This window comes from Theropithecus gelada, chromosome 2 (assembly GCF_003255815.1).
Source record: "Theropithecus gelada isolate Dixy chromosome 2, Tgel_1.0, whole genome shotgun sequence".
Taxonomy (NCBI): Eukaryota; Metazoa; Chordata; class Mammalia; order Primates; family Cercopithecidae; genus Theropithecus; species Theropithecus gelada.
Window position 1 is genome coordinate 90,282,627 of NC_037669.1, and position 21,500 is coordinate 90,304,126.

The following is a 21,500-nucleotide window of genomic DNA, read 5'->3' on the forward strand; positions in this document are numbered from 1 at the left end:
CTTGTCAAGCCCTGTCACTTGTCCCTTCGCCCATCCACCCTCACTCACATACAGACACTGGATCCTCCTCCCTAGCTCCTGCACAGGGGCACAGGCACATTTGAGCCCCTCTTCTCCCTCCCTTGCAGCAGCATGAGGCCACACACATTCTCAGTTGGATCTTGGGCTGGGGCTGTTTTGGTTCGGCTGAAGTCCTACCATATGTAAAAGGCTCTCAGGCACCATACTGCCCTACCCTACCCCCACCCCCATACTCAATCTGAGCTTCTGCTGTCTGCCTCTCTTATCACTCCTGGGAGGGGCCCCCACTGCATGCCACAAAAGACTACCCAACCACTTTGGGAGCCCTCGCTGTGGCCCTGTTTAATGGGTTGCTGTAGTTCAGCAGGAGCTGAGTTGAGTAAGATAGAGATGGTCAAAATGGGGGGAATCTGAGCCCTGGTACTGGAGGGAGCCCCTGGTGAGGCAACTCAGTCTTCAGCTGAAATTCAGAATCTAGCCTCCCTTTAGCTGCAGGCCTCTGAGGAAACTGTCCCTGCTTAGGCCTTCCCATGAAGGGCTGTGTGCCTCAGTTCTCCTACCTCAGCCAGTGCAATCCTCCAAATGGTCCCCAAGAGTGAGCTGAGGGTCTGAGAGAAGGCCCAGTTGACCCTCTAAGGCAGTGGGCCTGTCATAATAAGAGCTAATTGGTCTGCGTGCACTGGGCTCTCCTTAGTCACCCTAGTCCCTGGTATGGCATAGGCAGACCTGCATGGGGCACCATGGACATCCAGGAGGCTCCGCAGTGAAAGCCGAGCCCCATTTACTCTACCACAGGACCTAGGGCACAGTGCAGAAAGCTTCCACTTTGCTGCTGGGGGATCTTCTAGTTCTGGCCCCAGGGAGCACAAGGCCTAGGAAGTACTTATTGAAGAAAACTGTCCTCTGAATGTGGTCTTCAGACTGTCAGAGAGAATCACCCTCATGCAGTTTCTGAGAGTTGGGCCAGTATTTTCTGCCACTAAAATCAAGCCATGTTGAAGAATAAGCCTGTGTGGGTGGCATGGGCCCAGGGTACACTGGAACAGTTGTATTTATTGTCCCAGAAAATGGCAGCACAGCCCCTGCCCTTGGCCCCACTGTGGCTCACATTGGAATGGACATGGCAGCAGGCTACCAGCCCAGATTCCAAAGCCTCTGGGGAGCAGCCATAGGTTTGGTGGGTGCTGTTCACCCTGCCACACATGCCCTGGTTCTCTTTTATGCCTGTTTTCTGCTTTTGTTCCTCTTCTGCTCCTAGTAAGAACATCAAACCACTGCCTCTGGGGCCTGGGTGATGCCAGGCTAGCTGTCCCTGACTGTTACTGGCATTCTGGTCAATAGTGAGCCCCTAAGTGCCTCTTTTGCTTGCCCTGACTCTTGTAGGTTTCTGTTACTCTGTAGTTCAGCATATATTCTGGGGAGACCATAGTTGGACCATAGTTGGATACAGACCTAGGACTGTAGGCACCTAGGAGCGTGAGGTATACCTGCTTGGAGATCACGGGTGGGACGATAGGCAAATAAGGAAGGTGTTCCTAGTGAAGGAGCCAGCATGTGCCAAGGGAAGGACATGGTAAGAACCCTGTACGGGCCGGACATGGTGGCTCACACCTGTAATCCCAACACTTTGGGAGGCCAAGGTGGGTGTATCACTTGAAGTCAGGAATTCGAGACCAGCCTGGCCAACATGGTGAAACCCTGTCTCTACTAAAAATACAAAAATTAGCTGAGTGTGGTGGCGTGCACCTGTAGTCCCAGCTACTCAGGAGGCTGAGGCAGGAGAATTGCTTGAACCCAGAAGGCGGAGGTTGTAGTGAGCCGAGATTGCGCCACTGCACTCTAGCCTGGGTGACAGAGAGAGACTCCGTCTCAAAAAAAAAAAAAAAAAAAGGAACCTAATATAACTTGTTTGCAGTGAAGCTGGAGGAGTCCATAAGGGCTGGGGTTCTCAAACTCCAGGTAACCTGCAGTGTGATGTGGTCATATTACAGTTGGAGAGACTACCTTGCTACTGCTAAGGTGATCTTGGGATTAGAGAAAGAGGCTAGACCTAGTCCTCTAGAACAGTGTTCAGAGCGGACTGAGAGCTCAAGGAGGGAAAAGTGGCTAGCATTCCTTCAAGCCGTCAGGTGCTAAGGGCAGTCGAGCAGGTTCTTAGCCAGCTATGGCCCAGGCCTCGTGAGTTTACCATGGGGGTGCCCTTGTACTTGGCACTTAAGAGCCCCATTAGCTGACTTCCCCCACACACCTTGACTGCTCCCTCCTACAGAGGCGGCAGATGGCGAGACGGGGAAGGGGTGCTCCTGTGTACCCGTGCTGTTGAGAACCAAGGCTGCCTTAGAGGGGACCTCAGCCTGGGGACAGCCATTAGCGTGGCCACACGGTGGCAGCAGAGAACTAACGAATGGTTGCTGCAACCCCACCCCCAAAAAGGGGTGGGTGGGGTGATTTAAGAGGTCTTGTGAAGTCTCCTCCCAACCCCCAGAGATCCTTCTGAAAGTCTGGAGGTGGGATTTGGGTCACCAGAACCCCTGTCTGGGCGCCAGGCTGAGAATGTTTCATTTTAGTTTTGCCCTGCCTATCTTTAGATGTGTTGACTGTGGAATGCAGGAATCATGCCACGGTTTTCTCAGGGTGTTTATTCATTTCCTGGCCAATTCTGCTTTGGAAAAGGAGTGTCTTTTATGTCACCTCAGGGCACAGTATCAACCCTGCACTGGGTGTGGCTGCCCCCAGTTCCATTTCCTCTTTCAGTCTTCAGGTACTCATGGAGCTCCAGGCTGGAAGGAGGGGGAAGTCCTGCACTGGGGATGGAGGCAGAGTGAAGTATCCAGAGTAAACTGTGCTGGGGTGGGTGTAGCACTGGGTCTATGGAACCCAGGAGAGGGGCCTGGCAAAGTCTGGATCAAAAAGGCTTCCTGGAGGAGGTGCCATTTAGGTGGCAAAAGGAGGAAAGGGAAAGAGTGCTCCTGGAAGGAGGAACAGCACTTACAAAGGTTAGGTTAGGAAGGGGATGCAGGCGCAGAAGTATGGACTGAAAAGAGAGTGAGGAGATACAGATACCCAAGCCAGGCTAAATCCTGTTGGACCGAGGGCTCCTCTCTCCCCTAGAATCCTTATCCTCTACAGCCTTGGGGCCCATAGTTCACAGCCCAAAGCCACCCTGTGGACCTTCCCCTTCTTCCAGGGTCCAGGCCCACCTAGCTGAGGGGGCTGTCAGGCTAAGGTTGTCCCCCAGGGGCCTCAGTCTAGTGTTGGTAGGACCAGTTACCAAAGGGCAGCTGCTGAGATCCAGGTGTGGGACTAGGCTCCCCCACCCCCACTCCTCATAAATAGAAGAGAGAACTCTGGGAAATCACCTAATCGGAACTACATTTTCTTTTTCTTTTTTTTTTTTTTTTTTGGAGATGGAGTCTCGCTCTGTCGCCCAGGCTGGAGTGCAGTGGCACAATCTCAGCTCACTGCAACCTCCACCCCCCAAGTTCAAGCAATTCATTCTCCCTGCTCAACCTCCTGAGTAGCTGGGATTACAGGTGCCCACCACCACACCCGGCTAATTTTTGTTTTTAGACCATCTTGTTTCACCATATTGGCCAGACTGGTCTTGAACTCCTTACCTCAAGTGGTACACCTGCCTCGGCCCCCCAAAGTGCTGGGATTACAGGCGTGAGCCACCACGCCCGGTCATACATTTTATTTTTAAATTTTTTTAGCAGTTTTTTTGTTTTGTTGACTTTTGTTATGTTGCCCAGGCTGGTCTTGAACTGCTAGCCTCAAGCAATCCTCCTGCCTTGGCCTCTCAAAGAAGTGCTAGGATTACAGGCATGAGCCACAGTGCCCAGCCCAGAACTACATTCTCACATTCTCATTGCAGAGAATAAGATCCAGCAAGGCCTACAGAGCAGGTTGGAAGTGTCCTGAGAGCCAAAGCTCATGATTCCTCCATATCAGGGGTGCACTGGGCAGAGCCAGGAAGGGGGAGTCCCCAAGACCCATATTGTGGATTGTAACCCCATTATACAGCTTCTATATACTGAGGCTGCAGAGGAGGTACCAGAATTAGGGTTGGGCCTCCACTTATGTGACTCTCTGACTCTGAGGTCCAGTCAGCAAGGCCAGATCCCATCCTAAGACCCTTAGGGCCCTAGGAGAGCAGGGCATAACACACCTTCCTCTGAGACCATCTTGTTGCTGATAGCTCAGGAGAAGCACATGGAAGAATGGTCCCCACCAGGCGCGGTGGCTCACGCCTATAATCCCAGCAGTTTGGGAGGCCGAGGGGGGCAGATCACCTGAGGTCAGGAATTTGAGACCAGCCTGGCCAACATGGTGAAACCCGTCTCTACTAAAAATACAAAATTAGCCAGGTGTTGTGATGCACGCCTGTAATCCCAGCTATTCAGGAGGTTGAAGCAGGAGAATCGCTTGAACCTGGGAGGCGGAGCTTGCAGTGAGCCGAGATCGCGCCATTGCACTCCAGCCTAGGTCACAGAGCAAAAAAAAAAAAAAGGACAGTCCTTTCCCACAAAGGGTGGCGCCCCATAACATCTCTTGTTAAGTGCCCCACATCTCCCCTCTGGTCTTCCACACAATCCTGGTCTCTGTTCCCCACATGGCGGGCCCCCAGGAAGCCTCGGGGCACCAGCCTCTGAGGGTGTTGCTACTAAGTGCAAACTAGTTCCACCACAAGCAAAGAGCCCAGTGTCCTGCCCCCTCTCGCTGCGAACCAGTCGGTAGTGGGGGGATGGGATGGGACGGTTCAGACCGGCTCACCTCTCTCCAGGCCGCACCATGCGCATCCACCCACAGGCCGCTGAGAAAAAGGCGCCAAGACGCCAAGAGAAGGTACAGGAGCCAGGCTTCCAAGGGCCGGAAGAGTCGGATGGGTGGAGGGCCTGGGGTAGGCCACGCCTCCCTCGCGGCCCCGCCCCCACGGCCCGACCCCGCCCGCCCAGCCCGGCGCCCTCTGGTCGGCTGAGCGCTAAGCGCCAGTGTGCAGCGGCTGCTGGGGCGGCAGGTGAGGCGGCTGGGGCATTGCTGTCCGTGCGTCCGCGGGCGTCAGGTGCCCAGACCCGAGGGCCGGGAAGGGATTTGGGTTTCACAGGAACCTGGGACGGGGGTCCGCTATCTTGGGGCTGTCGGGACCGCCGCTTAAAGTTGGCCCAGTCCAGACCTCGAGTCGGGCCCCCAACCAGGCCCGGGCCCAGGCCCGTAGGGATCCCCTAGGGTCCCAGCTTGCCTCGATGGAGCTCCTCCCTCCGCTGCCTCAGTCCTTCTTACTGCTGCTGCTGTTGCCTGCCAAGCCCGCGGCGGCCAAGGAATGGCAGTGCCCGCGCACCCCCTACGCGGCCTCTCGAGACTTTAACGTGAAGTACATGGTGCCCAGCTTCTCCGCCGGAGGCCTGGTGCAGGCCATGGTGACCTACCAGGGCGACAAAAATGAGAGTGCTGTGTTTGTAGCCATACGCAATCGCCTGCACGTGCTTGGGCCTGACCTGAAGTCTGTCCAGAGCCTGGCCACGGGCCCTGCTGGGGACCCTGGATGCCAGACGTGTGCAGCCTGTGGCCCAGGCCCCGACGGCCCTTCCGGTGACACAGACACAAAGGTGCTGGTGCTGGAGCCCGCGCTGCCTGCCCTGGTCAGTTGTGGCTCCAGCCTGCAGGGCCGCTGCTTCCTGCATGACCTAGATCCCCAAGGGACAGCCGTGCATCTGGCAGCTCCAGCCTGCCTCTTCTCAGCCCACCATAACTGGCCGGATGACTGCCCCGACTGTGTGGCCAGCCCATTGGGCACCCGTGTGACTGTGGTTGAGCAAGGCCAGGCCTCCTATTTCTACGTGGCATCCTCACTGGACGCAGCTGTGGCTGCCAGCTTCAGCCCACGCTCAGTGTCTATCAGGCGTCTCAAGGCCGACGCCTCGGGATTTGCACCAGGCTTTGTGGCGTTGTCAGTGCTGCCCAAGCATCTTGTCTCCTACAGTATTGAATACGTGCACAGCTTCCATACGGGAGCCTTCGTCTACTTCCTGACTGTACAGCCGGCCAGCGTGACTGATGCTCCTGGTGCCCTGCACACACGCCTGGCACGACTTAGCGCCACTGAGCCAGAGTTGGGTGACTATCGGGAGCTGGTCCTCGACTGCAGATTTGCTCCGAAACGCAGGCGCCGGGGGGCCCCAAAGGGCGGACAGCCCTACCCTGTGCTGCGGGTGGCCCACTCTGCTCCAGTGGGTGCTCAACTTGCCACTGAGCTGAGCATTGCTGAGGGCCAGGAAGTGCTATTTGGGGTCTTTGTGGCTGGCAAGGATAGTGGCCCTGGCGTGGGCCCCAACTCTGTCGTCTGTGCCTTCCCCATTGACCTGCTGGACACATTAATTGATGAAGGTGTGGAGCGCTGTTGTGAATCCCCAGTCCATCCAGGCCTCCGGCGAGGCCTCGACTTCTTCCAGTCACCCAGTTTTTGCCCCAACCCGGTGAGCTGAAAGAAGGGGCCCTTACTTGTGAGCTGCATGCACGTGGCTGAACACAGGCTGCTTCCCTTCCATCACTGAGGGGATCTGGGAGGGGGAGGGCAGGTGGAAAGAAGCATTCTCTCTCACCCAGTTCCTAAGTGCTGGGGTGGTGTGAGAAAGCAGCCAGACAAAGGCTACACTGGAGGCTCGGCTCCCAGCCAGGCTGGCCCTTGTGACTACCTCATTTTGCCCTTTCCCCTATCTGCCCATCATGGCCTCTGGTTTTTTAGTTTCCCTGGCTATGTGAGGATGGGGTTACATAACTGTGTCTCTGTTAGCATAGCTCCTGAATGCTGGGTAGAATGATGGGCATTCCCTCCTACTTGTCCACCATCCATATCCTCAGGGACACACGCAAAAAAATAGCGCCCCCCTCGCCCACCACCACCACCACCACCACCACCACCACCACCACCACCACACACAAATACACAGGGAGATGCTCACAGATTCACATACTCACAGCTGCTTGCCAACAGTTTCACTTTCCCTTGTTTTGCTCTGCTTTCCAAAGAGGGTGGGACAAGAGTTGTCAGAGAATCTCCCCTTCCTCCACACCCACCCCCATCCTTCTGCCAGCCACCACGTTCCAGGGAGCCTCCTGGGCCTTGGAAGTTGGCAGCTTGTTAGGGAGCCTGCATGTCCTGGGCTTCACTAACCTGTTTGACATGATTGGGGGTGATTGGGGGGAGTACCCAGCACTCATGGGATGGCAGCTTGGTTCTAGAAGGTTCCGGGAGCCTCACTCTAGTCTTGTGCAAGCTACTATAAACATCTGGGGAAGGCCTAGGAAGGGCTGGTTGGAATTGGTCCATCCCAGACTTTTTTTTTTTTTTTAAACCATATTTGGAGCCCTGCCCCAGGCAGGAAGTCTCAAAGCCCGTGCTGAACTGGGGGCTCCTTCCAACAGACTCTATCTAGGCTCTCTCCAGCCATCGTGTAGGCAACAGCAATAAGATTGGACCAAGGAATGGGACCCACAGCTACTGCTCTCATATTCTCTAGCCATCATCCTGTGGCCCTGGGCCTGCTGTGACATTCTCGACAGACTCCTTTCCACTCCTATTGATGCCTTGGAGATGGGAGGAGAACTTACACCCAATGTGAGGTTGGGGGTCTTTAGCCTCCCTCCCTCTGCTGAGTACATCTGGGTTGAGAGGCTTTAGGGTTGGGGACTCCTTGTCTGGGCCTGGGCAGGCCTGCCTGGCCCCTTCTCCTTCCCACTGGGGAGTCAGAACCTCTCCCCAGCTTGGCTAGTGGTCAGTGGGTCAGAAGACACCCAGCACGGCTGGGCAGTGCCAGGCTCCAGGAGGACTAATCTTGGTCCCTGCCCACAGGCTGGCCAGGCCCCCAGGAGGTGTGTGAATCACCCTGTACAGTGTTTGCCTAGCAACTGTGGGCATGCAGCCACTGGGGCAGCACCCACATAGTGGTTGGCCTCAGGAGGCCTGAGGGACTCAGAGCTGGTGCCTGTCCTCCATGGGACATTGGACAATTATGTGTTTTCAGGAGCCTGGAGCCCCTACCTAAGCCTGGGAACCTAGAGCTAAGGTCCTGGGGCCTAGAGACAAGCAGGCTAGGGTGTGGGCCTGGCTAAGGTAGGGCTCTATTCCCCGTCAGAGCCCCACCTGTCCCTGAGTCATGCTGGAAACACCTGGCAGGCTTCCGGCTCGGGCCAAGCCAAGCCGATTTCCTGCCTCAAGTGAGGACAAAATCCCAGTCCCCCCCACCCAAGCTGTAGGCGCAGGGTGTATGGGGTTTCAAGGCTCTGCTCCACATCTACTTTTGCCTCCAGGGCTGCTAATCAGTGCTGAGGTCTCAGGACTGGGTTAAGTCTCTGTGGTCTGATGGAGACTTCAGAGGCTCCTGCTTCAAGGAGTGCCCTCAGGGCTGGTGAGGGAGAGTCCTGAGCACCTAGGGCTGGCTACTGAGCCCCGTCTGTACCTCACACTCAGCTCCAACACCGTGAGTTCATACCCTGGTGTCCTGGTTTCCCAGAGCTTCCACAGTCTGCCCTGGGGCATGACTGCAGCCCCCAAAACACCCCCTTTCTAAGAGCAGGGGAGAGGTTAGTACCCCTTAGCTTCCAGAACTTAGTTCTGGCACCCAGGCTGTAGGGGTTTGGTTTATCCCTTTTGTACCCTAAAGGGGGGTATAGGAAGCAGCCAAGGGTACAGGAAGACCTTTGGAGTCTAGGGAGAAGGACCATGTTCCCAACCTTGAGCTGGCCAATTAATGCAAGTGGGGAAACCGAAGCCCAGAGGAGACAGGGTTTGCTGAAGTGCACACAGAGAAGCAGAGAAGAGCCAGCAGGGGGCAGGAGAAGACTCTTGTGGAGCTGAGACTTCCAACTTGGTTCCCCTCTTGAGCATTTATGATGCCTTGGACAAGAGACCAAACCTCTTGAGCCTGTTTCCTCATCTGTAAGATGTATGGGGTGGGCCAGCCACAGTGGCTCATGCCTGTAATTCCAGCACTCTGGGAAGCCAAAGTGGGCAGATCACAAGGTCAGGAGTTCGAGACCAGCCTGGCCAACATCGTGAAACCCCATCTCTACTAAAAATACAAAAAATTAGCCAGGGGTGGTGGCGAGCACCTGTAATCCCAGCTACTCCGGAGGCTGAGGCAGGAGAATCACTTGAACCCGGGAGGTGGAGGTTGCAGTGAGCCAAGATCATGCCACTGCACTCCAGCCCCACCAACAATGTGAGACACTGTCCCAAAAAAAAAAAAAAAAAGATATACGGGGTGGTTGTGAGGATGGAATGGGGGTAACTCACCATAAGGATGGACATGGCAAGGTGGGGCAGGGAGAATGGGGAGCGGGCCTTCCAGCCTGGACCTTCTGCCTGCCCTTGCTACACTGAGAGCCCTGTGGGGGCAATGCGAGATGGTAACCGGCAGGCCCAGGGCCTTCTCCAGTCAGGCCAGGTGAGGGGTGAGAGTGTTGGGCTGCTGTGGCCACTGACAAAGGCCCCAAAGGGTCGGGGCACAGGGCTGAACCTTACCTGACTTTTCCCAGCCTGGCCTGGAGGCCCCCAGCCCCAACACCAGCTGCCGCCACTTCCCTTTGCTGGTCAGTAGCAGCTTCTCACGTGTGGACCTATTCAACGGGCTGTTGGGAACAGTAGAGGTCACTGCACTGTATGTGACACGCCTTGACAACGTCACAGTGGCACACATGGGCACAGCGGATGGGCGTATCCTGCAGGTGGGTCCTCATCCCCACAGCCCCCTGGCCCTGGGTCTTTGTCTCCATCCCCATTTTGCTCACATCTAACCTGTCCTAGGTGGAGCTGGCCAGGTCACTCAACTACTTGCTGTATGTGTCCAACTTCTCACTGGGTGACAGTGGGCAGCCCGTGCAGCGGGATGTCAGTCGCCTTGGGGACCACCTATTCTTCGCCTCTGGGGACCAGGTGAGGTGGGCAGGGGCAGGGCCTGGGGCCAGGGTTGTGGGATCACAGACTGTCCATCCAATCCAGGGAGGCATTGACATACAGGCCTTACCACCCTAGCCTACAGTGTACCAGGAGGGTCTATAGGGCCCAATCTCCCCCTCCAGGTGCCCCTAGTCACCTGTCTTCTACCCCCAGGTTTTCCAGGTGCCTATCCAAGGCCCTGGCTGCCGCCACTTCCTCACCTGTGGGCGTTGCCTAAGGGCACAGCGTTTCATGGGCTGTGGCTGGTGTGGGAACATGTGTGGCCGGCAGAAGGAGTGTCCTGGCTCCTGGCAACAGGACCACTGTCCGCCTAAGCTTACTGAGGTATGGCTTCCCTGGCAGGGCACAGGTAAGAGTGGGACAGGCTGGGCCTGGGGTGGTGGTCAGCAAGTCTTGATCACAATCTTTCTCAGATCTGGGAATGTCCTTCATATCTACAAGGAGGGCATTCTTGTCAGAGGGGATTGCACATGCAAAGACTTGGAGGCAGGAAAGTGCTTGAATGAGGACTAGCAAGTGACTCCAAATGGCTGGAGCATGGGGCAGGCAAGGGGTATGGCAGGAGACTTTGGGGAAGCAGGTGGGGCTGAGAGAGCCCAACCCCACATGAGGACTCAGGCTGTTTTCCCCATTTCAGTTCCACCCCCACAGTGGACCTTTAAGGGGCAGTACAAGGCTGACCCTGTGTGGCTCCAACTTCTACCTGCACCCTTCTGGTCTGGTGCCTGAGGGAACCCATCAGATCACTGTGGGCCAAAGTCCCTGCCGGCCACTGCCCAAGGACAGCTCAAAACTCAGGTACAATCTGGTCCCTCCCCTCCCTTTCCCTGAAGGGAGCAACCAAGCAGCCCCTTCCCCATGAGACCCTGTTCTCTGCTTATCAGAGGCAAGGGGAGATGGGGGCAGCTGCAGTGGTTCTGACTGTTTTGTGTCTCGGGAGATGTCTCTGTCCCTTTTTGAGCTTTCATGTGCCCTTCCTGTCTGTTCACTCATGGACCAGCCAAGGTTAATCTCTGCCCCGCCGGAACCTTCCTTCCCTGGAGGGAGGCATGGGTGGAGAAACGCCATTCTCTGGCTCAGAGGAGCCCTGTGGCTTGTGGCAGGCATGCAGCTAGGCCTGTATAATTCCTGGCTGACCTCAGGGGTTCCCCCTGGTGCCCTAGACCAGTGCTCCGGAAAGACTTTGTAGAGGAGTTTGAGTGTGAACTGGAGCCCTTGGGCACCCAAGCAGTGGGGCCTACCAACGTCAGCCTCACCGTGACTAACATGCCACCGGGCAAGCACTTCCGGGTAGACGGCACCTCCATGCTGAGAGGCTTCTTTTTCATGGTGAGGTCACCTTGCCCTGTCTGTGCCCTTGGCCAGTGCGTGGTACGGGAAGGGAGGGGCTTGGAGTGGAAGACCTATTCCACCTAAGCCACCTCTATATCCTTTTAGGAGCCAGTGCTGATAGCAGTGCAACCCCTCTTTGGCCCACGGGCAGGAGGCACCTGTCTCACTCTTGAAGGCCAGAGTCTGTCTGTAGGCACCAGCCGGGCTGTGCTGGTCAATGGGACTGAGTGTCTGCTAGCACGGTAAGTACCACCAGGCAGGCATGGGAGGCCACAGGGTTCTATCCAGGTGGAGACCTGGACTCTGTCAGGATGGAGGGAAGAGTGCTCGTTACATGGTCAGTGTGGTGTGGAGAGCAGGTCCAGGAAGAAAAGACTACTGCCCTCTTCAGCCCAGAGGCAAGAGAGCCCATCACAGAGTCCAGTGGCTCCAGCCAAGGCTGTGGGGAACTTGTTCCCTCCTTACCCTCTTGGAATGTCTTCCTGGGACCACCTTATCTTCAGACAGACCATGGAGTGGGGCAGGTGGGAGAGATAACAGACAAACTGGGAGAGGGCAACAGGCCCCTGGAGGAAGTGGGCCCGGCCATCACAAAGGGGGTAACCCTGAGCCCAATCTCTTGTTCCTGCAGGGTCAGTGAGGGGCAGCTTTTATGTGCCACACCCCCTGGGGCCATGGTGGCCAGTGTCCCCCTTAGCCTGCAGGTGGGGGGTGCCCAGGTATCTGGTTCCTGGACCTTCCACTACAGAGAAGACCCTGTCGTGCTAAGCATCAGCCCCAACTGTGGCTACAGGTAAGCGCCACCTCTTTGCCCACTCTGGCCTCTGGGGAATGAGAGAGCCAGCCTTGGAGAACACCCAAAGCCTACCACCCTGCCCTCTTCCACAGCAACTCCCACATCACCATCTGTGGCCAGCATCTAACTTCAGCATGGCACTTAGTGCTGTCATTCCATGACGGGCTTAGGGCAGTGGAGAGCAGGGTGAGTGAGTGCTGGCCAGGAGGGAGGAAGGCTGGATGAGTTCCCTGAGCTGCAGCCCAACCTTGTGCTGGGCTGAGGAGAGGAGCAATCACAGGTGGGGTTCCTGGCTAATCACCTATTTGTCCCAGCAGTGTGAGAGGCAGCTTCCAGAGCAGCAGTTGTGCCGCCTGCCTGAATATGTGGTCCAAGACCCCCAGGGATGGGTGGCAGGAAATCTGAGTGCCTGGGGGGATGGAGCTGCTGGCTTTACACTGCCTGGCTTTCGCTTCCTAACCCCACCCCATCCACCCAGTGCCAACCTAATTCCACTGAAGCCTGAGGAGCATGCCATTAAGTTTGAGGTAAGTGTAAGGGATAGGGGCAGGGACAGTTGGGGATCTGAAAGTAGGGGCCAGCCTACTGGCTGGTCCTCATGACCCTCTCTGCAGTATATTGGGCTGGGTGCTGTGACTGACTGCGTGGGTGTCAACGTGACCGTGGGTGGTGAGAGCTGCCAGCACGAGTTCCGGGGGGACATGGTTGTCTGCCCCCTGCCCCCATCCCTGAAGCTTGGCAAGGATGGTGCCCCACTGCAGGTAGGCAGCCCAGCTGGACCTCCCTGGGAAACACGGGCAGAGGGCCTGCAGGCTGGGCCTGAGTTGCCACCTGCTCCCAGGTCTGCGTGGATGGTGAATGTCGCATCCTGGGTAGAGTGGTGTGGCCAGGGCCAGATGGGGTCCCACAGAGCACGCTCCTTGGTATCCTGCTGCCTTTGCTGCTGCTTGTGGCCGCATTGGCCACTGCACTGGTCTTCAGCTACTGGTGGCAGAGGAAGCAGCTAGGTGAGTTCTCTGCTCCTACCTTTATTCAGCCCCTACCCCCAATCAATGGCATCTTCAAGTCCCTACATCCTCTCTCTGCCCAGGACTTAGGGATCTAAGTCCTCCCCAGAGGGGTTGGCCCCTGGGAGCTTGGAAAGCCAGGCCACCAGGGATTCTCTTTCCACAGTTCTTCCTCCCAACCTGGATGACCTGGCATCCCTGGACCAGACTGCTGGAGCCATACCCCTGCCTATTCTCTACTCGGGCTCTGACTACAGAAGTGGCCTTGGTAAGATAGTGGAGGCATGAGAAGCTAAAGCCACCCCCTCTCCCTACAAGCTCCTCACTCCCTCTCCCCACAGCACGCCCTGCCACTGATGGTCTAGATTCCACTTGTGTCCATGGAGCATCCTTCTCCAATAGTGAAGATGAATCCTGTGTTCCACTGCTGCGGAAAGAGTCCATCCAGCTAAGGGACCTGGACTCTGCGCTGTTGGCTGAGGTCAAGGATGTGCTGATTCCCCATGAGCGGGTGGTCACCCACAGTGACCGAGTCATTGGCAAAGGTGTGGGGGCCAGGTGGGGCTGGGGGCAGAGATGGAGTCTCAAGATGACATAGGCTAGACCAGGCACGGTGGCTCATGCCTGTAATCCCAGCACTCTGGGAGGCCGAGGCCGGCAGATCACGAGGTCAGGAGATCGAGACCATCCTGGCTAACACGGTGAAACCCAGTCTCTACTAAAAATACAAGAAAAATTAGCCGGCCGTGGTGACAGGCACCTGTAGTCCCAGCTACTCGGGAGGCTGAGGCAGGAGAATAGCGTGAACCCGGGAAGCGGAGCTTGCAGTGAGCCAAGATTGCGCCACTGCACTCCAGCCTGGGCAACAGAGCGAGACTCCGTCTCCAAAAAAAAAAAAAAAAAAAGACATAGGCTAAAGGGACAGTTGGACCAGATTCTGCTCTAACCTTCTCACCAACCTGTGTGACCTTGGTTATACCACTTAACCTCTCTGAGCCTCCATTTGCTCATCTATAAAATGGATGAGAAAAGTTCTGTCTTCAGTGGGTTCTGGTGTGGATCAATCAGGCACAGGAGGATTATAGCCTCTGCCATCATGTGGCTGCTGTTTATTTTTGGTTTTATTTATGGTCTTGTTTTTGAGACAGGGTCTCACTCTGTTACGCAGGCTGGAGTGCAATGACACAATCATGGCTCACTGCAGCCTCAACCTCCCCAGGCTCAGGTGATCCTCCTCCCTCAGTCTCCTGAGTAGCTGGGACTACAAGCATGCACCACCATGCCTGGCTAATTTTTTGTTTGTCTTTTGTAGAGATGGGCCTCAAATCGCGTTGTCCAGGCTGGCCGCGAACTCCTGGACTCAAGCAATCTGCCTGCCTAAACTTCCCAAAGTGCTGGGATTACAGGCATGAGCCACCAAACCCAGCCTGTTTTATTATATTTATTTTATTTTAGTTTTATTTTTATTCTATTTTATTATTATTATTATTATAAGACAGAATTTCACTCTTATTGCCCAGGCTGGAGTGCAATGGCATGATCTCGGCTCACTGCAACCTCCACCTCCTAGGTTCAAGCAATTCTCCTGTCTCAGCATCCTGAGTAGCTGGGATTACAGGTACCTGCCACAACACCTGGCTAATTTTTGGTATTTTTGGTAGAGACAGGATTTCACCATGTTGGCCAGGCTGGTCTCGAACTCCTGACCTCAGGTGATCTGCCCGCCTCAGCCTCCCAAAGTGCTGGGATTACAGGCATGAGCCACCACCCCAGACTATTTTATTTTCCTTTTTCTTTTTTTTTTTTGAGACGGAGTCTCGCTCTTTTGCCCACACTGGAGTGCAGTGGCGCTATCTCGGCTCGCTGCAAGCTCTGCCTCCCAGGTTCACGCCATTCTTCTGCCTCAACCTCCTGAGTAGCTGGGACTACAGATGCATGCCACCACACCCAGCTAATTTTTTTTTTTTTTTTGTACTTTTGTATTTTTAGTAGAGACGAGGTTTCACCGTGTTGGCCAGGTTGTCTTGAACTCCTAACCTCAGGTGATCCGCCCACCTCGACCTCCCAAAGTGCTGGGATTATAGGCGTGAGCCACCGCACTTGGCCTATTTATTTATTTATTTTTGAGACAGAGCCTCGCCTGTCATCCAGGCCGGAGTGCAGTGGTGTGATCTCGGCTCATTGCAACCTCTGCCTCCCAGATTCAAGTGATTCTCCTGCCTCAGCCTCCTGAGTAGCTGGGATTACAGACATGCGCCACCATGCCCATCTAATTTTTGTATTTTTAGTAGAGATGGAGTTTCATCATGTTGGCCAGGCTGGTCTCAAACTCCCAACCTCAGGTAATCCACCTGCCTTGGCCTCCCGAAGCGCTGGGATTACAGGCGTGAGCCATCGCACCCGGCCCTGCTTTATTTTTTTTTAGTTTTTAGTTATTATTATTTTGAGACAGTCTCGCTCTGTTGCCCAGGCTGGAGTGCAGTGGTGTGATCTCGACTCACTGCAACTTCTTCCTCCTAGATTCAAGCGTTTCTCCTGCCTCCGCCTCCTGAGTAGCTGGGATTACAGGGGCCTGCCACTGCCACCACACCTGTCTAACTTTTGTAGTTTTACTAGAGACAGGGTTTCACCATGTTGGCCAGACTGGTCTTGAACCCCTGACCTCAGCTGATCCTCCCACCCCAGTCTCCCAAAGTGTTAAGATTATAGGCATAAGCCTTTTTTAAAAAAAATTTTTTTTTAAAGACAGCATCTCACTGTGTTACCCAGGCTGGCTTTGGACTCCTGGGCTTACGCGATTCTCCTGCCTCAGCCTCCTGAGTAACTGGGATTATAGGCGCACTGCGCTTTGCTTCTGCTGCTTTTTTTTTGGGGGGGGGGCAACGGAGTCTCACCCTGTCTCTCAGTCTGGAGTGCAGTGACACGATCTTGGCTCACTGCAACCTCCGCCTCCCGGGTTCAAGCTGTTCTCCTGCCTCAGGCTTCAAAGCAGCTGGGACTAGAGATGGGGTTTCACCATATTGGCCAGGCTGGTCTCAAACTCCTGACCTCGTGATCCACCCACCTTGGCCTCCCAAAGTACTGGGATTATAGGCATGAGCCACCACGCCCAGCCCTGCTGCTTTTTTAAAATGTCAAATTGGGCCAGGTATGGTGGTTTACACCTGTAATCCCAACCCTCACCTTTGGGAGGCCAAGGTGGGTGAATCACAAAGTCAGGAGTTTGAGACCAGTCTGGCCAACATGGTGACACCCAGTCTGTACTAAAAATACAAAAAATTAGCTGGGCGTAGTGGTGGGTGCCTGTAATCCCAGCTACTCAGGAGGCTGAGGCAGGAGAATCACTTGAACCTAAGGAGGCAGAGGTTGCAATGAGTTGAAATCGCACCACTGCACTCCAGTCTGGGCAACAGAGTAAGACTCGATCTAAAAAATAAATAAATAAAAATTAAAAATAAAATGTGAGATTGGCCAGTTTAGTGCTCTGAGGTCTGGTTGCCAATGAGAATGTGTGGTGTGAACCTTGGGCCCTGGAGCCCCTCTCATCGACTCATTATCTACTTCCCACCAGGCCACTTTGGAGTTGTCTACCATGGAGAATACATAGACCAGGCCCAGAATCGAATCCAATGTGCCATCAAGTCACTAAGTCGTGAGTGGAGCAGAAGATGGGAGGGCAGAGGGAGGGGCCTCAGGCTGGGAGGATTCTTTTTCTCTGTGTTCCCACCTTACTGACTGACCCTGAGCAGGAGACCTTTATTTCCCATTTCCCCATATGAGCCTTGTAAAGGGATGCCCTGCCCTGTGCCTGACTTGCACTGCTCTGTAGGCATCACAGAGATGCAGCAGGTGGAGGCCTTCCTTCGAGAGGGGCTGCTCATGCGTGGCCTGAACCACCCGAATGTGCTGGCTCTCATTGGTATCATGTTGCCACCCGAGGGCCTGCCCCATGTGCTGCTGCCCTATATGTGCCACGGTGACCTGCTCCAGTTCATCCGCTCACCTCAGCGGGTCAGTGCTCAGCTGGCTCTGGGTTGGGGGCTGGGCAGCAGCTGGAGAAGGAGCTGCTGTCCCCTTGCCCACCAACCCACCTGTGCCCCCAGAACCCCACCGTGAAGGACCTCATCAGCTTTGGCCTGCAGGTAGCCCATGGCATGGAGTACCTCGCAGAGCAGAAGTTTGTGCACAGGGACCTGGCTGCGCGAAACTGCATGTGAGAGTCCAGAGTAGCTGGGGTGAAGCAAAGGCACAGGGCATGAGGGTGTGCGGTGCTTAAGGCCGCCTCAGGGAAGGGCCCACTCCAGCCTTGTCCTCCTCTCTCTGCACCTTACTTTTTTTGTCTGCCCAGTACAGACTTGGACTGGACACTGTGGCTTTGAAATTCTGTGGGCGGGCACCGTGGCTCACATCTGTAATCCCAGCACTTTGGGAGGCCGAGGTGGGTGGATCACGAGGTCAGGAGATCGAGACCATCCTGGCTAACATGGTGAAACCCTCTCTCTACTAAAAATACAAAAAAATTAGCCAGGTGTGGTGGTGGGCGCCTGTAGTCCCAGCTACTCGGGAGGCTGAGGCAGAAGAATGGCATGAACCCGGGAGGAAGAGCTTGCAGTGAGCAGAGATCGCGCCATTGCACTCCAGTCTGGGAGACAGAGCGAGACTCCATCTCAAAAAAAAAAAAAAGAAATTCTGTAAGGGCCTAGAACAGGTGGGTTCAGGGCCTGGTAAGGGCCAGTCCTAAGTGTAATCCTCTCCCTACCCCCAAGGCTGGACGAGTCATTCACTGTCAAGGTGGCTGACTTTGGTTTGGCCCGTGACATCCTGGACAAGGAATACTATAGTGTTCGACAGCATCGCCACGCTCGCCTACCTGTGAAGTGGATGGCGCTGGAGAGCCTGCAGACCTATAGATTTACCACCAAGTCTGATGTGGTGAGGCCCCATCTGCCCTATAGTCCACATGGCTTTGGCACCCGAGAACACTGGGCCTCACCCATTCAGCTCTGGATAATCTGAGCCCAGGGAGTCCCCAGGGTAGATGACTCCCAAAGCCCTTCTGCCCACCTCTTGGGCAGATGTAAGATGGAATCTGACACCTGCCAGGGCAAGAGGAGGCTGGGAACTCACTGGCTCCTCACAGATAATCCAGGGCCTGCCCAGCCCCAACTCTGGGCAGGATGAGGTGGTAGGAGGAGACAGAGGAAAGACACTGGTGACGTATTGAGGAATGAGTTCTCAGTGGAGGGTGGGGTCTTCCATTTCCAGCTGAAGGACTCTGGGAGATAGAAGCCCTGGGGGACCCACCTGCCCCCAAATTTGGAGTGAGTTGAGTCCCCTTACCTCCCCCTTTCCACAGTGGTCATTTGGTGTGCTACTGTGGGAACTGTTGACACGGGGTGCCCCACCATACCCCCACATCGACCCTTTTGACCTCACCCACTTCCTGGCCCAGGGTCGGCGCCTGCCCCAGCCTGAGTATTGCCCCAATTCTCTGTAAGTATGTGGAGGTGGTAGTGGGGAGGGAACTGGGCCCCAGAGACATGGAAGAGGCAGGAGACAGAGCTCCTGCCTGGCTTCCTGACTGAACTTCTGGTTGACTCGGAAAGGGAGTCTCGCTGGGCCTCAGTTCCCTCATCTGTGAACTGGTCCCACCCACATGCAGGATGGGACACTGGGAGGACCTCACAGTTGCCATGGTAACAGCATTCTGAGCTCAGAGTTGGGGTTGAGGCCAGTGGTTTGATTTTCCCAGCACTCCTCCTCCCCGCCTCCCACTAATGGGGTCTGCTTTCCACCTTTTCCTCTCATTTAATCTCGAGGAAAGATTCCATAACCCCCACAGCAACCCCCTCTGGATCTCCAGATCAGGTTTTTTCACTGGATGTGGTTTCAGATTCCCCATTCCTGGAGGGATGGCGGCAGCTGCGTTGTCCTCAGTGTCTACGGGGTGGGTTCGGTTCTGAGGTTCAGCTTCATATGTAGCAGGTGTGCCTGAGCAGTGGCCAGGTCTGCTGGGTTAGAACAGAGAGAACCAGGACATAGGTAAAAGTAGTTGACGCCTCCTGTCTCAGGCTGTGCTCCAGGAAGGATGCGAGTAGCCTTCCTCACAGTCCTACCTGCTTTGGGTTTGCTCTTATTATTCATTTCTTTAATTCACTGCCTACCCGTATCTAGATTGGGCTCCTGGAAATAGACTCAGCTGGAGATTTATGTATGGGGATTTACTGAGAGGTTGGGGGCAAGGGAAGAAGGACTGGGACAGAGAAATGTCACAGGAACTGCAGCCCAGCCCACAGGGACTGCTTGAACTGGGATGACCCACCAGAGTTTTCTGAAATTGACACCAACAGGCCAGGTCTTTGTACCAGGCATTAATCAGTTACTAGTGATAGGCTGTCCCTGGTGAGCGGATGTGAGCTTGGCAGAGGCAGTTCTCTTCTGCCTAGGGCAATTCTTAGAGAGAGCCTCAGTCAAGAACCATCAGCAGGCAACACACCCAGCCACTGGGAGAGGAAAGGGGGATGTGGGTGGTACACCATAGGGTCCACTTCAGCAGTCCAGCCCTTCTCCTCTCTGGGCCTCAATTTCCTCATCTGTAAAGTGGAGACAATAGTACCACCCTCCGAGAGCCTGAGAATTATATGAGATATTGTGTGTAAGGTACTTAGAGTATTATTTCAGGCAGGAATGACATCCCCAAGATAATGGGGCATACACTAGGACCCAGCAGGTAAACCTGGGGATCCTCTGCTTCAGGACCAGCGTGCCACTAGTGCTGCCCCAAATGCTCTTGCTTCAGGATTTTTTCTTTTTTTTCGAGACGGAGTCTTGCTCTGTTGCCCAGGCTGGAGTGCAGTGGCACAATGTTGGCTCACTACAGCCTCTGCCTCCCATGTTCAAGTGATTCTCCTGCCTCAGCCTCCCGAGTAGCTGGAACTACAGGCGTGTGCCACCATGCCCAGCTAATTTTTGTATTTTTAGTAGAGATGAGGTTTCACTATGTTGGCCAGGCTGGTCTCGAACTCCTGACCTTGTGATCTGCCCACCTCAGCCTCCCAAAGTGCTGGGATTACAGGCATGAGCCACTGTGCCCGACCGCTTCAGGATTTTTAATTCCTGCCTTGCTGGACCCAGGCTTCCTTCCTGGAAGAACTGTGATGATGACCATGGTACCTTGTGAGCTGGGCCTTGTGCTTAGCACTTCACAGGCATCAGCCTATGTGCCTACTGCTCTGTGATCAGAGGACGACCCAGAGGCACAGAGAAGTTAAGGAACTTGCCCAAGATCACATAGCCCAGGGCACAGGGCACAGGAGCCCAAGCTTTTAACACCTGAGGTAGTTGGACCTCTGCCAGGGTGGGGAGGCAGGACTGGAACAGCAATCATAGGGATGAGAAGAGCTGCCCCTGATTGGGCAGTGCTAGGTACTAGGTCCTGTCACCTATCCTCATCCCTGTGTGACCTGCCAGAGGTTTAACAGCAAGTGGGTGGCCCAGAATCCTTGGGTGGAAGTTGCCTTAACCTGACATGCCTTTCCCCCAATAGGTACCAAGTGATGCAGCAATGCTGGGAGGCGGACCCAGCAGCGCGACCCACCTTCGGAGTACTAGTGGGGGAAGTGGAGCAGATAGTGTCTGCACTGCTTGGGGACCATTATGTGCAGCTGCCAGCAACCTACATGAACTTGGGCCCCAGCACCTCACATGAGATGAATGTGCATCCAGAACAGCAGCAGTCCTCACCCATGCCAGGGAGTGCACACCGGCCCCGGCCACTCTCAGAGCCTCCTCGGCCCACTTGACTTAGTCCTTGGGCTGGACCTGCTTAGCTGCCTTGAGCTAACCCCAAGCTGCCTCTGAGCCATGCCAGGCCAGAGGGCAGTGGCCCTCTACCTTGTTCCTGCCCTTTAATCTTCAGAGGCAATAGGTAAATGGGGCCCATTAGGTCCCTCACCACAGAGTGAGCCAGTGAGGGCAGTCCTTCTGCAACATGTATTTATGGAGTGCCTGCTGTGGACCCTGTCTTCTGGGAACAGTGGACTCAGCAGTGACCACACCAACACTGACCCTTGAACCAATAAAGGAACAAATGACTATTAAAACACAAATTGTGGCAAATAGTGTGAAAGAATGACAGGAGGCTGCTATAAATAGCTGAATAGAGAGGCAAGGGAAACCTCCCAGGAGGTGACATTTTTCTGAGGCCCTATCACTGGGGAAAAACCACCAGAAGCAGTGTTGAGGAAAGAGAGTTTTTGGCAGAGAGTCACACGTGCAAAGGCCCTGAGGCTGGAAAGGATATGGATCAGCAAGAAGGCTCTAGAGAACGGGGAGGGTGAGCAAGGCCCGGATCCAGGTCATAGGGCCCTGGGGACTGTTAGACGGAACC

At 55.1% G+C, this 21,500-nt stretch overlaps 1 protein-coding gene across 3 annotated transcripts; it reads left to right on the forward strand.

Annotated features, from left to right (window-relative positions):
* Window positions 1–4,999: 4,999 nt before the first annotated feature.
* MST1R (macrophage stimulating 1 receptor) lies at window positions 5,000–21,219 on the forward strand. 3 transcript variants are annotated; one of them, XM_025376965.1, is made up of 20 exons: window positions 5,000–6,494; window positions 9,556–9,744; window positions 9,824–9,952; window positions 10,130–10,300; window positions 10,614–10,774; window positions 11,140–11,305; window positions 11,414–11,550; window positions 11,940–12,101; window positions 12,197–12,290; window positions 12,422–12,631; window positions 12,719–12,865; window positions 12,946–13,111; window positions 13,278–13,379; window positions 13,453–13,656; window positions 16,683–16,763; window positions 16,941–17,122; window positions 17,215–17,324; window positions 17,878–18,043; window positions 18,468–18,604; window positions 20,658–21,219. In XM_025376965.1, the coding sequence occupies exons 1-20, from the start codon at window positions 5,265–5,267 to the stop codon at window positions 20,911–20,913; spliced, it is 4,200 nt and encodes a 1,399-aa protein (XP_025232750.1). In that variant the 5' UTR covers window positions 5,000–5,264; the 3' UTR covers window positions 20,914–21,219. The 3 variants fall into 3 exon arrangements, with proteins under 3 accessions (XP_025232750.1, XP_025232751.1, XP_025232752.1); XM_025376966.1 differs by lacking the exon at window positions 12,719–12,865; XM_025376967.1 differs by lacking the exons at window positions 9,556–9,744; window positions 9,824–9,952.
* The last annotated feature ends 281 nt before the right edge of the window (window positions 21,220–21,500 follow it).